This window comes from Strongylocentrotus purpuratus, unplaced genomic scaffold, assembly GCF_000002235.5.
Source record: "Strongylocentrotus purpuratus isolate Spur 01 unplaced genomic scaffold, Spur_5.0 spur5_scaffold_8, whole genome shotgun sequence".
Taxonomy (NCBI): domain Eukaryota; kingdom Metazoa; phylum Echinodermata; class Echinoidea; order Camarodonta; family Strongylocentrotidae; genus Strongylocentrotus; species Strongylocentrotus purpuratus.
The window spans coordinates 16,935,365-16,950,137 of record NW_022145614.1 but is presented as its reverse complement, the minus strand read 5'-3'; the positions used below and the strand labels follow the sequence as shown (position 1 = coordinate 16,950,137).

Here is a 14,773-nt window from a genome sequence, read left to right as displayed (position 1 = left end):
ACATGTGGAATTACGTTAATTTTGATATTCCTCTGTTATTGTAATTTTGACATTTGCACCCGATTATCTTTGTTACATTATACTTTTGACTTTTGTTATCCATTGATATTAAACAAAAAGTGAGGATGATCCAATTCGTTTGGATTATAATCAATAACATTTGATTACAAACACAGCCCACACACGCACACATATCTCTATATTCGTGTGTGAGTGTGTGTTCAAATTCAAATTCGAATTCCATTTTGTTCCTTAAGATCCAAGCGTGTAGGGTCATTCTCGGTATGATCTTAACGAACGATAATGACAAGCAAAGGTATAGTTTATCAATATAGTTAACAAACATGTTATGGTACAAGTACCAAATTACATTAAACAGAAATGGCTGAGAAAATATACGTACGATCACGGGCCTCTTCAGGAATATAATACACTGTTGCATACAAACCTGCATGAAACACTGTTTGTTCTCCCTTCCCAACAAGCAAGATTAATAATATAATAATAGTTAATATTTCATATGAATAGAATCCCCAACAAAAAAACAAACTATAATCCATTAATTGATTAAATGGTGGTACCTCTATTTTATATAAGAGTTGATATTGCAAAGTCGAAATATATTAACAGTATAAAGATAAACAACAATGTGAATGAGCAAAGGAAAGAAAATACGAGGTCAAACAAACAAGGCTTGAACTTTGAATACATTCCGCTTGACATACATACGACCAATTGGATTAGAAAACTATGGACCCCATGGAAGAACAGGACCATTTTGAAAATGGTCCTGAAAGGGGCTATCCAACCGTTTGTCTATACGTAACACATTTACTTACTTTCTTATCATTTAAAATGTGTTTTATATGTATGTTTTTAAAACTTGTATGTATATATGTATTTCAAAAATAAAAACAAACAAACAAACATATATAATTCTGTCTTCGTTTATATTTTGCGGGGGAGGGGATGTTATGTTTATGTAGATTTATTATTTTTCAGTAGGTCTATTCGTTAATATACATATAGTTATTGCGTTTATGTCTGTTTCGTCATTAGACATCATTAGTTTAAATTTCTTATATTTGTTTAGGTTTTAAAAGTCCAGAACTATACTGTTTAGAGCATATTTTATTTAACTGGGATCTTTTAAGTGAGTACGTTTTGATTACGAAGTGTATTTCATTCTTTACGTCAGTTTAAAAAAGAGGGCATATCCTATATATTAGCGTTATTTTCTTGTGCCATGTACTTAACACTGAAGTGGACGATGCAGTGTCTATTGCTGGTGTCCGTCCCGTATTCCCTCAACAAATTTTTAACAAACCTGTCCATTTCAATGCAAAACCATGCTACTAATACACTGACGGCGCTAGTGGACTTTCGTATCCATTTTTGACCTGTAACTCCGGCGTGGAGATACCTACTAAAATATACTAAAACATCAACTAAATCTTCATCAATTGTTCAAAAATAGTCATGATTTAAAAGTCGTTATGTTTCTTAGCCCTTTCGTGTCAATTTTTCTTATCTTTATGAAGTATTTTCCCTAAAAACGAAGACATTATAATATACACTTTCTCACAGGTTTCACGGCAAACCCGGGGATATGAGAGTTAAAACATCTCCCTGGCAAACCGCTGCACAATTACAATTGCCTACGAATCATACCGTATACCGACAAAAGGGTGCGGGCGCGCGTGCGTGAAGTTAGTGACGGTCGCTAACTTCACGCACGCGCGCCCGCCCGCACCCCATCGTCTGTACGGTATGCAATTGTATTGTGCAGCGGTTTGCCGTGAAACCTATGAAACTGTCTCGCATTCCCTACATCTACATATGATGCGGAAATGGAAAGCCACTGGGGGGGGGGGGGGGGTATGCTACAGCTGCTTTCGCCTCGTATGCCAAATTCTATGATTATATGATGTCAATTTCATGCAGTATAGAACTTTCATCCCAGTATGCATAGTAAAATTTGAGCGTTCGGAAGTAATATTTTTTTTTTTTTACAAATACCGAATTTATATTCAATAATTAATAAATCTTGTCTGGTCTATGCCAATCATAGGTAAATAAACGCGGGTTTCTTGTGTGCCGTGCACTTACTAAATATATAATAAACGGCTTATTTTTACCCTTGTAAAAGGGAAAGAAAAACTGCGGAATAAATAAATAATAGGCGTACTAACGAGAAAATGTCGATAAGTATGTATATTTTATGCTTTGTATAATTATAATGAACCGCCAAATGAAACATTAATAAGAAACTCAAACCGGAGGCAAAAATTGCATCCTTCTGCCTCCTCACACAACTATCGGAGATCAGCCGCCTTTAGCTGGACAAGTAACATCGGACAACTTCCCCCAAATCATCGTCTCTAAGAAAATTAGCTTTCTTGGACAATAATGATTCCAGTTTATAAATTCCAGATAAAAGATGATCCCGGTATTGCTCCGGCAACCTTTGCTTCAGATTTTTATTTTAACCAAGATAATATTAAGTGTTAGGTGTCGGGTAAGGCATAGTGGAAGCTACGAGTTTGGTTGTTGTAAGAAGTTGACCGAGGATCACTTGGGGCCGAAGCATGTTTCATGGAGCCCAAACACCTTAGCTAGTCGAGCCTAACGACTGATTGGTAGCTCCATGATTACCACCGTATCTTGATTTATTGGGAAGGCCTAATAGAGTATTACGAATCATTAACATTGAATCGTAAACATTAGGTGTTAACCGAGACTTACTTTTTTGATGAAATAGGGTGTTCTGTAAGACAACGGGTATGCAATGAATTTAATGCTATTATTGAAATAAAACCATACATATATACCAAGTGGTAATTGTTCTCTCGGTAAATCATAATGTTGTTTATGTTCTGCTCTAGAAGACGTAACGTAAAGAACACACCTTGGAGGATAGAACATGGGAGAGGTGGACACCGGGTCGGCTACCAAGGTGGCAAAGATAGAGGGGGGCGAGGAGAAGATAGGGCAGGATGGAGGAGAGACAGGGACGAAGACGGAGGACGTCGAGATAGGAGAGTGGAAGAAAGAGGAAGATGGAGAGACGGAAGGGATGCCAGAGCAGGTGACCGTGGAGCGGGGGGATGGAGAAGGGATAAAGAGGAAGACGGAAAAGATCACCATCGGAGAAGAGGAGAACAGGGAGCAAGAGAAGGAGGAATAGGCAACCGTCCAAGAGGAGAAGAACAGGAACATGACGATGCTGCAGCTCAGGGAAATGGGTGAGCCGCTATTTTAAATGACCTCTGATACCTCAGTCACACTGACAAGACCGACTTCAGAAGGACAATAGAACACAAAGAAATTACGGTAGACGCATTTTACACTGAATGGTCAAGAATTTATTTGTTGATGTCGTTTGCGGACAGTTTGACTGAGGTACATGAATCATAAAACGCCAAATGTACTTCCCGAAAATGGCTACAGACCTTTATGAAAGTGACGTTTATTTCATAAATAACTTTTGGGACAATTGACGACATTGTTATTCCCCCGTCGCAGAATTAAACTCAAAGTTTGCGAGGATTTGTGCAACCAAAGCATATTATTGACTATTTCTTGGTGGTGTTCCTTTTTCTAATATGATAAATATAGAAAATATAGACCTTACAAGGGATAATTGGATGAATGTTGCACCCTTACACATGGCATGATATCTATTAGTTTTACTAACTTAAAATGAATTGTGCTGGGTTTTGAAAGGTTTTGAAAGGAAGTCACTGACTGAACTTTGCACATGGACTAGCATATGGGGTGTCTAAAAATGCAACGAGAATTTGATTGGTAACATCTTTAGTAAGTGCTCATCCGTCCTCAGCGAAAATCCTTCGGTAATGTTGTAGTAATATCTCCTAATATTTGCGTGAATTTTACAAGGTCTTAGGATTAATGTAATTTACGCAAGCATTACGGTAAAATAATGTCTTCATTGTCTTTATATAGAGAAATAATGGTCATATCAAATCCTATAAATATAATGCGGAGAGACATGTTAATCAATGATATAAACAAATTGTTATTATGCTATATTGACGGTACTATTATCCGTCGGACATTGTGCTCTAGCCAAAAGATATAAACAAACAAAAAAGAGAAAAACTAAAGAAAAAATCTGAGGTTTGTGGGGGGGGGGGGTAGTCGGTGAGAAAAATATCATAATAATAAATACAGAACAGACTACGTCAAACTTTCTATCTATTCTGCCCCGCCCACCCTCCTATCTCTCTCTCTCTCTCTCCCTCTCGCTGTCTCTCTCTCTCTCTCTCTCTATCTCTCTTTCTACGTTGTTTTCCATCTTCATCTTTCATGATGTTGTCTACTATTCCGCCATTTACTTGCATGCCGGCATCATCCTTTCCTTGAGATTAATTATTATAACATATCCCTGATGTTATACGTCAGACATTATACTTTAGCGAAAAGAAATAATCAAACAAAAAAAAGAAACGTACACAAAAGAAAAACAATCAGAGCTGGGGGGGGGGGGATCGGAGATAACTTTCTATCTCCCCCTCTTTCTCAAATAATTTATATCTCCTCTCACATATACCTTAGTATAGGGAACGCTATAGAGAGTGAGCGGCTGATAAAGTCGAAATGAGAAGAATATTACTGTCCAATACTTATACAAGTAAAACTTTTGAATGTAAATCTATGTTACATCAAACTGCTATACAAAAATGTTTATTATGCTATATTGACGTTACTATACGTCAGACATCATACTTTAGCCAGGAAATATAAACAAACAAAAAGAGAGACAAACTAAATAATAATTCTGAGCTTTGAGGAGGGGGGGGGGGGGGGGGGTCGGTGATACAAAATGTCATAATGATAAATCCAGCATACACCTGATCAAAACTCGTTTTCGGAGACTAAATCGAGTACAACCTCGCGATCTTGCTTTAGACTTATAATACTGCTTGTTGTTGTTGACAATAGAGAGCTGACCTTTGGATTTTCCTTTCATGTGCAGTGAAGTGCATTGTTCCGCGCGTGCCGCGTGCCGTTATAGGCTTTGGCTTTGCGCTGCTCCCAATTGAAATACCAGCAGTATTGGTATTCTGTGCATGGAAGGTCTCAGCGAAAGTCAATATCTGTGGGACAGACATCGCGGAGCTCCAATACGCTGCTGTACGAATTTCATGTGAGAGAAAACTTGACATGCTTATGAAAAAGTACAAATATAATGAGTAATATTAAAGTAAACAAAACAGGAGTAATGGATAATGATAGCATATACTTTGGATAAACCCTCACATCCACTAGTTTAGTGAATTAATGGCAGGGAAAGGCAATTTTAGGCTTGTAAAGACGTCGTCTACCTGCCTATTATGGGAACCTGGTATACCAGGTTCCCGTCTGTGAGTAGGCTCCACGGGAGCCTGGTATACCAGGTTCCCGGAAGGAACGGGTTAATGAATCTCTTGAAAATGCATGTCTTAAAGATACTATTTCTCTTTTGCAGCCAACATCAAATTCTGTAGAACTTTGCAGGAATTATGAATAAATCTATGTCTCATATTTATGACAATTGACGAATGCTGTATTTTAAATCTGGAATCGTCACGTTCAGTGGTGATTTCACCAAGAAATTATATTTAGAATGATTTAAATGCTTGTTGGGAAATGCAGAAGCGAAATGTATACGTTAACTTGTACCAACAACAGTCATAACTGTGCAGTTGTAGCATAAAACCTTTTGAAATCCACATCTAGTTCAGGAAACACTTCTACATCATAGTCTACGAAATTTCAATGAGGATTGTCGTCTTATTTTGATATGTTACCAATTAATATCTCTTCGCATTAGTTTGGGTACAACCCGTATGGAAATATACAAATGACTTTTCATTCTTCTAAATACGTAGAATATACACGTTACTGATTACTTGTGTTTGTTCTTTATTACATTTTCAAAAATGTAGGAATCGAAGGGGCGAACCTAACCACAACCAAGCAAGGGGCCCTCGTGTATTTCGTCCTCTAGGCTATAAAACATTGGAACAGCTCCTTTTGAAAGACCCCGACGACGCAGTACAAGAGTTAGGTTCTCTCAAGCAAGGTTTGGGCAAGCTTCTAGAATTGACGGATATACGCTATGACCTGATCTCGCTATTGTTTCAGGTTTTTCACCATGTCTGCCAGGCGCAGGCGTCCAATGAAACTATCAACATGCTGTTAGATATGCTCGGAAGGAACCACTTCATCAGCAGGCATCTCACCCTCCATCTCATTGCGATGAGGACCGAGAGAAGCAACACAAAACTGCGAGTTATGCCTAGATGTATTCAGGATATCGCAAATGTCCTGTCACAGCTACAGCAACGCCTTCCAAGGTACTTGGCAGATGTTGAAGTTGCTGCGACACTCCTTGAAGATGCTGTCAGATACGCAGAGAAAAGAAAAATACTTGTCAATGAGACAATTCAAGAAGAGGTACGCCAACTTGTGAAATTTCATGAGACAATCCAACAGGAAATGCTGAAGAAGCCACGTACGGACATCGAACCCATAGCACCTCCTCCAACAAATTTCCGTAAGCATAGTGTGTTTCCAACCTCCAATGAACTGACAGATTCCTTTCGTCCTTACCTTCGAGCAAACATTAAAAAGGGAAAGTATGAAAATGTCGAACATTATCTTGACGTCCAATTTCGTCTTCTTCGAGAAGACTTTGTCCGCCCACTTAGAAAAGGCATTAGTGAATATATATCAACAGCCCGACCAGGAAAGCACGACAAACGCTACGAAGACATTCGTATATACTATGATGTAACACTGGACGAACCACTGTACTCACAGAGTGGAGTTACTTTCAGGATTCACTTCGATGAGTCTAAACTCAAAGGCGTTCGTTGGCAATCTTCGAAGCGACTGATCTATGGTTCACTCGTCATCTTGTCACCTGATGATTTCAAGACCCTCGTCTTCGGCACAGTTGCAAACCGAAAGCTTGATGATTTGGCTAAAGGCTTCATTGAAATCAAGCTCGAGAGGGACGAAGAAATTGCAGAGATCTTCACTGAAAAGACATTCATCATGGCAGAGTCTTCAGCATACTTCGAAGCTTACCGACATGTCCTGAGTCGCATACAACATGTCACTGAGCAATCAATGCCCTTAACTGATTACATCATCTCAGCATCACCAAATATTCGTCCACCTGCCTACATCCGGAACGATCGCTCCATTGAATATGACCTATCACCCATCGTCTCTGGTGATGTTCCAAACGCAAATCAAACTGCAATGCGTATAAAGACCGTGAGAATTCTCGATGATCGTGAATGGACGAGACTAGGGAACACTGGTCTTGACGAGTCCCAGCTTCGAGCCGTGCAAGCAGCACTTACTCAAGAGATGACGGTCATACAAGGCCCACCTGGCACTGGAAAAACCTACATCGGGTTGAAGATAGTTCACATTCTTCTCCAAAACAAGCGTATTTGGAAAGAAGCTCAAGTTCTAGGACTGACCGGACGTACAGGCCGTGCGAACAAACCAATCCTACTCGTCTGCTGTACAAACCATGCTTTAGATCAGTTTCTGGAAGGAGTTGCAACTTATAACAGTGAAGGTATCGTGAGAGTTGGTGGCCGAAGTTCTAGCGAGGCTCTGAAGCGGTTCAACCTCAATTCACTCAGAAGCTCAAAGCTTCGAGAAGAGACACCTCGACACGTGAGACGTAGAATTGGAGAGGTTCATGGAGAAATCGAAAGTCTTGGGAGAGAAGTCAAAGGCCTTCAGAACAAGCTTAATCATACGAAGAAGGGCCTACTACATGAACGAGTACTTATGAAGCACATGACTGACGCACAAGAATCCAGCCTTAACCAAGGAAATATCTTTGAAGAAGGTGGCAAATCATTCCTTGTCCATTGGCTCCTTGGTGATATTCGGATGACATTTCCACCTGAGGAGCTTGATGTTCCTGAAGATAACGGACCACCAAATGAAGAAGAAGAAAAAAACGAAGGAGAAGAAGAGCTCAATATCTTAGAGGAGGCGGATGTTCTTGACGAGATGAGACGCCTGGACGTTGACTACACACGAGATAGAATATTCACAGGCGATGCGAATGCTAACTCTGATGATGGCACTTTGGCTTTTCGAATTGACGATCTTGACAACTTGGATGTGGGAGGGTGTCAACAAGACAAACGGGAGCTCAGCCATAGGAAGCACAACTTGGAGAGAAAGCTCAGGAGTAATGAAAGAATGTCCGACCAAGAGGCAAACACTGTTAGGGACGTCTGGGGTCTTGGAGAAGGAAAGCGATGGAGATTATACCGGTATTGGGCTCATTTACATCGCCAAGAATCTCATCGTCAGCTCGTGGAGATGCAACGGCAATTCACAAATGTTTGTCAGGAGCTACGAGAGGCACGCAGTCAAGAAGATTATGAGATCCTCAAAAATGCCTCGGTCGTTGGAATGACAACAACTGGAGCTGCAAAGTTCCATATGCTACTTCAGAGAATCCAGCCGAGGATTATGGTGGTCGAGGAAGCTGCAGAGGTCCTAGAAGCCCATATTGTGACTGCATTGACTGAGTCATGTCAACATCTGATATTGATTGGAGATCACCAACAACTTCGGCCAAGTCCTACGGTCTTCAAATTAGCTACGCAGTATAACCTGGACATATCTCTGTTTGAACGTATGATAAACAATGGTGTTCCTCACCAGCGCTTGATCCTACAGCATAGGATGAGGCCTGAAATTTCTCGACTCATGAGGATGGAAAGACTGTACCCATATCTCCAAGATGACGAATCTGTGAGGGTGTTTGATGATATCCACGGAGTTATGAAGAACATCTTCTTCATTCATCATGAAATGGAAGAAGATTCTGTGGATGAAATGAAGAGTCACTCCAACATTCACGAGGCCAAGTTCTTGGTAGGACTTTGTAGGTACTTCTTGCAGCAGGGCTACCTTCCAGAGCAGATCACCATATTGACTACTTATTCCGGTCAACTCTTTGCCTTCAAGAGTAGGATGAAAAAGAGTGACTTTGAAGGTGTCCGAGTTGCTACAGTTGACAACTTCCAGGGAGAAGAAAACGACATAATTTTACTCTCTCTCGTTCGCAGCAACAAGGAGGGAAGTGCTGGCTTCTTGAAGATCGACAACAGAATCTGCGTAGCGCTCTCGAGAGCAAGAAAGGGTCTCTACTGCATCGGAAATTTCAAACTCCTCGCACAACAAAACCCAAGTGGGCCAAACTTGTGGAGGGAAATCGTGAAGGAAGCTGAAACCTATGGCACCATCGGTAAATCCCTTGTGCTTCAGTGCAGAAATCACATTGGGACACAAAATGAGGTATCAAGTGAGGCGGATTTCTCAAAAGTCCCAGAAGGCGGTTGTTCCTTACCATGTGAGGCACGTCTTACCTGTGGTCATGTTTGCCGAATGCCTTGCCACACTACCGACATGAAACATGAGAACCACAAGTGCCGTCAAAAGTGTACTCGGACAATTTGCCCCTCAGGTCATCGATGCATGAAACAGTGCTACCAGCCTTGTGACACGCAGTGCAAAAAATCTGCCGATCAGACACTGCCTTGTGGTCACCTTCAGAAAGTGCCTTGCTACAACAGCAGCTCAGAAGTAATTTGCGAATCTCCATGCAGCAGGAGACTGGATTGCGGGCATGAATGCAAGGAGTCGTGTGGAAAGATCTGTACAATGTTCTGCGAGGAAATAATTCGTCGGTCTGACTTTCCTTGTGGCCATAATGTCCTCGCCAAATGCTCTGCTGGTCCTGAGTCCTGTTCGGAACCATGTAATAAGATTTTGAGTTGTGAACATTCCTGCAAGGGTTCATGCGGCAAGTGCCACCAAGGGCGTCTTCATGTATTCTGCCAAGAAAGTTGTGGTCGTACACTCGTTTGCGGTCACCCATGCCGGTCGACATGTGCTGTGGATTGTCCACCGTGCTCAAGGAAGTGCGAGAACAGATGTCAACATAGCAAATGCAAGAAAAATTGTGGAGAAACTTGTGTCCCGTGTGCAGAGAGGTGCATCTGGCGATGTCAACATTTTCGCTGTGGGGCACAATGTGGAAAACCATGCGACAGACGTGCGTGTGATGACCCTTGTACACTCCTGCTAAAGTGTGGCCACCCTTGCATCGGACTCTGTGGTGAACCATGCCCCAAGAAGTGCAGAATCTGTGATAAGGAGGAAGTTACTATGATCCTCTTTGGCGATGAAGACGACGATAATGCTCGGTGAGATTTACTTGCAAATGCTTGCTGTGTTGATAAGCAACAAAAAAGATAAAAAAGAGAGAATGACGATAAATAACGACAAAACATGTATATTATACAAATCTTACCTATAATTTTTAATTACGTGTGCCATCAATTTAAAAATGTCAATGATTTAACACAAATTACTTTAGTGGTGACATATGAATTGAAATAGATTAATCAGGGAAATAAGCTTTCCGTCCACATCATCTCTCCTGTTCAGGTTTGTGGAGTTAGAGGACTGTAAGCATGTGATTGAAGCAAAAGGCCTGGACCAATGGATGAAGACGGATAGTGGAAGCAAGGACTCGTCAGAAACGATCTCCATTAAGGTAGCCAAGAATAATGCTTGGTCTTTAATTTATTTCTTCAGCTCCTTCGAAGACTTATGTGATCTGTATACATTTACACTGAGAACGCGCTGGAAAATAATTTTGATTAAAGGAAATTTTTGACGACTTTTCATTTTTGGATTGGCACAATTTTAGAATAATTAGAGTTTGCCTCTTTAGCCTAAGATATTTTCACGTGATCTAAATAATCTTGGTTTCATTGCTTCAATAAAAACAGAAAAAGAAAGAGGTTCAAGTAATTTGAAGATGACATATTCTATCCCAACATATTTTTCAAAACGCAAGTAAGTGATACATTTGAGAGGAATTGAAACGACAATGCTTTAGTATACTAACAAAAATCTGAATCTTTTTGTTTCATTTGAAAGCTGAAAGAGTGTCCATGGTGCACAACACCGATCAGACGTAATCTGCGATTCGGAAACCTCATCAAACAAGCACTGGATGATATAAATGCTGTTAAAAGAAATATCTTCGGCGACGAAAACACAATCCACCATCTCCGTCGGAACCTACAAGAAAAACTTCAAGAAGTTGAGAACATGGATATGTTCGACATCGCAAGCGATGAGAAACTTTTCCTTCAAACGATGGATGCCCGCCGCTTCTACGACATGGTCAGTTCGACGTCTGCGTTGAGCCATGGACAAATCACCGCTTTGAAAAATCGAGTCCGTTTTCTCGAGGAAATAAGAGACCGGGCTGAAGCATTGCAATCGCTGCGATCTCCATCCCTAAATCAGCAGTACGTGAAGCAGATGAAGAATGATATATTTATCCTGCAGACGTGGTTGTGCCAGGAGCCCATCAACAGGATGTCCCAGCAGCAGACTGATGACGCCAACAGGGAAGCAAAGAGGCTCCACCTAGCCCTGAATCTCTTCCGGACCCTGGTCGAGAAACCAGCTGCTCATGACAAAGCCAGCCAAGAGGTGAAGGCCGCCGAGCTTCAACTCTTTGGCGGGAAGGTCATGACTGCCCAGCGAGCAGATGAGGTCAAAAGTCTACTCAAGAAAATTGATTCCAAGTCCGGTGGGTTGGGAATTAGCGAACAAGAGAGGAAGGAAATAGTCGCCGCCATAGGTCTGACCAAAGGTCATTGGTATAAATGCCCCAGAGGGCATGTCTACGCCATCGGGGAATGTGGTGGGGCCACAGAGACGGGCAGTTGCCCTGAGTGTGGTCTGGGGATTGGGGGCACCCAACACCGACTGACAGAGGGCAATATGGTTGCTTCAGAGATGGACGGGGCGCAATATCCAGCTTGGTCTGAAGAAGCTAATAACATGGATAATTTCGACCTGATTAATTAGCATTAGAACACAATACTTGATAACATTTTGGTGACAGGCTGTCCTAATATTCTATGTCTCGTAGGCAACTCCCCCCTTCTTCCTCCGATATTCCTCTCATGCAGTTTAAATATTTAAGAAGTTCGGCATTTTATAACCAGTTTTCGACAGGTATACCGTCAAACTTTAAGAAATCAACTACACTTTCTCGTGACGTGATTTCCAGTTATTGTATTGCCAGTCTGAAATCCTGAGGTCTTGTTCATGAACATTCAAAGATGTGTAATTTATCACACTTCATGACTTGAAAGGTTATGAAAACTGTAAACGTGTAAAAGCTTTGTTGACTTTAAAGGTGAAATTGAAAGAAAATCACAAATATGTCAACTAATGTATCACTAGAAACTGATAAGCTAACAGATGGCCATCGTAAAAGTTTCAGGTCAACTACATATCGGGTGATTTTATAAAAGTACAAATACAACCACCTCTATAGCAGCTGGGATATACGAGAGATTCGCCGGAAAAATGACGATGTTTTAATGACGTCACTATATGGACCAATACTACCCAAGCAGACGACATTCCATAGAGAATGAACATAATTTCAAAGCTATTATTTGTCAAATTATAATGAGTTTAGTGTATATAAATGTAATGGCATATCAACCCATTCAAAAGGGGATATGACCCGATTCTGATAACTAAAATATCTTGCTTGTAAATACACAGGATAGGGGTTAATTAACAATAAAAGAAACAGGACTTTCAAATTGAAACCCCCCCCCCCGGAATGATATTGAGGACGGCATTTGTTTCCTCTTGAAACGCCGAACATACCGCGGTGTGTGCATCTGAATATACAATGGCGTCTAAATTCGTTTACAAGCGACAGATTCCTTTATTATTGTTTCGCTGCATTTGTCATCAAAATAAAACCATGCACGGGGTTTAGAGTGAGGCATTAGATTATACATTTAGCCTGACTGTAGTGAAGTAAGAGAAAGAACTCAAGAGAAGATGAAAACACAGGCACTGGAAATGTGTTAGATGTCATGGGACATCGTCTGCTTGTGCAAATCATGTCCATACTGTGATCTCACACATCTCAGCAGCGTTCGGAGAGCTCTTCAGGTGCTATGCCGGAGCTGTATTCAAGCGTTTTGTAATTTATATTAATCATTACTTCGAATGTTTCCAAGCATTGATTTTTGATAACCTTGTCGAATCAAAGTTTCAACTTTGCAATAATGAAAATAAATTTAGTTTTTAAAATCAATGAATATCTATTTTAAAATTAAATCAAGAATATGTTATATTGTATGTCTGAATTAAAGTTGAATTCAAAGATTGAAAAACTCATAGCCCAATGATCGAGTGTGTTCCATTTACTTAAAGGATATGTCACAGAGTTGTGTGTTATTAATTAAAAATTTAAAAACTGTTTTTGTTTTTGATTCGTAATTTTTTTTATTTTATTTTAATAAGCCACTGTATATGCATGGTACATTTTCCATTTATGATATGCAGAGAAAAGCAAAACATAAACAAAATGGAGAAATATAGAAATGAAGACGCATTGAAACGATTTGTAGTAGTGCATGCAATGTTACCCATACACTGGAATAGTTTTGTTTACCTCCTTTAATTAAAATTAATTGTAACACTTATCTTGATAAAGTTTACATCTTCTTTGAGCTTTATTGATCACTCTCTACCGCCGTTTGGATCTATACAACTATAAAAATCTAAAGATTTGTATCTTCATCTATAAATAATAAATCATATTTTCACAATTATTTCCTGAAAAGAGGTCGAGAAAAAGTATTTCAACTTCATGGGCAACAGTACACGGGTGTGTTTCTTTTCTACCATGTCATTGACAAACAGTAACAGGCGAAATATGTGTCTGTTCAAGTGTGAATCTAGGATTTTGAATGTGTGTGTGTGTGTGTGTGAGAGAGAGAAGATATGTGATCATTAATGCTACGGTCACAAAGGTTCGTACGAACGATGATTTCGTACGAATCTCCCCGTTTTTCAATTGTCTGTCCGAATTTCCATTGTTTGAAAATCGTTCGTCCGGCGTTCGTAGCAGTTCGTAATGACATTTGTGACCGAGGCTTAAGAAATAATTGGGATTGTTTGTGTTTTTTTCTTCTTGTTTGTTTAGGATCTGCCTTGCTTGCTATGTGGAGCGAGCTTCTGGCGGGCTTGGGATACGAACGCATTATTTGAATAGTTAGATATAATATTACCCGTTTGTATTATACTTTAGAGCTTTATGGGATGACAAAATAGTCTCCCTTTTTGCCGTAGTTGGTTTGAATGGAAAAAAGGGCAGTGGTGATATATTGAAGAAATTTTTGGTGATGATTTATTTAAGGGTACTGTAGGATGATTGTATAAACATGTCCTCATTAGCTTTTGAGTATGTAAGTATGTTTAATGCGGCAGGTTGTGAAGATTCTCAGTGGAAGTACAACGTTTTGTTTATGTTATGCCAGGTTATAGCAACCATTACATTTAGGAAAGCACTTAAGAAATCAGTGGCTTTGAGTACCTAAATGGAATTTTTTATTTGATCTGGAGTGGTCATTAAGAATCAATTGGGATTAAAGTGTTTTTTTTTTACTGTCTGTTTAGGATCTTTCTAGCTTGCTTGCTCGCTGCTATGTGGAGCGTGCCTCTTGTGGGCTTTGTGTTACAGTACAGGCAATCTATAAATGTGTTTGATTATGTTGGCATGGTGGTCTATTGTATAGATGTCTTGTGAACAGGTCCACTGAATAGGCTGTAGAGATCATGTGCCTGCTCTATTTCAATTGTGTTATTTGTTTTGTTT

The 14,773-nt window shown here is 40.1% G+C and overlaps 1 protein-coding gene across 1 annotated transcript; it reads left to right on the top strand.

The window, feature by feature from the left end:
* The first annotated feature begins 2,880 nt into the window (after window positions 1-2,880).
* LOC753001 (NFX1-type zinc finger-containing protein 1-like) lies at window positions 2,881-12,310 on the top strand. The gene is made up of 4 exons (XM_030976008.1): window positions 2,881-3,245; window positions 5,952-10,262; window positions 10,507-10,615; window positions 11,005-12,310. The coding sequence occupies exons 2-4, from the start codon at window positions 6,199-6,201 to the stop codon at window positions 11,947-11,949; spliced, it is 5,118 nt and encodes a 1,705-aa protein (XP_030831868.1). The 5' UTR covers window positions 2,881-3,245; window positions 5,952-6,198; the 3' UTR covers window positions 11,950-12,310.
* The last annotated feature ends 2,463 nt before the right edge of the window (window positions 12,311-14,773 follow it).

Coding starts and splice junctions, on each gene's coding strand:
- LOC753001 (XM_030976008.1), top strand. CDS start 6,199: ATGCTGTTAGATATGCTCGGAAGGAACCACTTCATCAGCAGGCATCTC. Junction 10,263..10,506: donor GAAGACGACGATAATGCTCG/GTGAGATTTACT, acceptor TCTCCTGTTCAG/GTTTGTGGAGTTAGAGGACT. Junction 10,616..11,004: donor CAGAAACGATCTCCATTAAG/GTAGCCAAGAAT, acceptor TTCATTTGAAAG/CTGAAAGAGTGTCCATGGTG.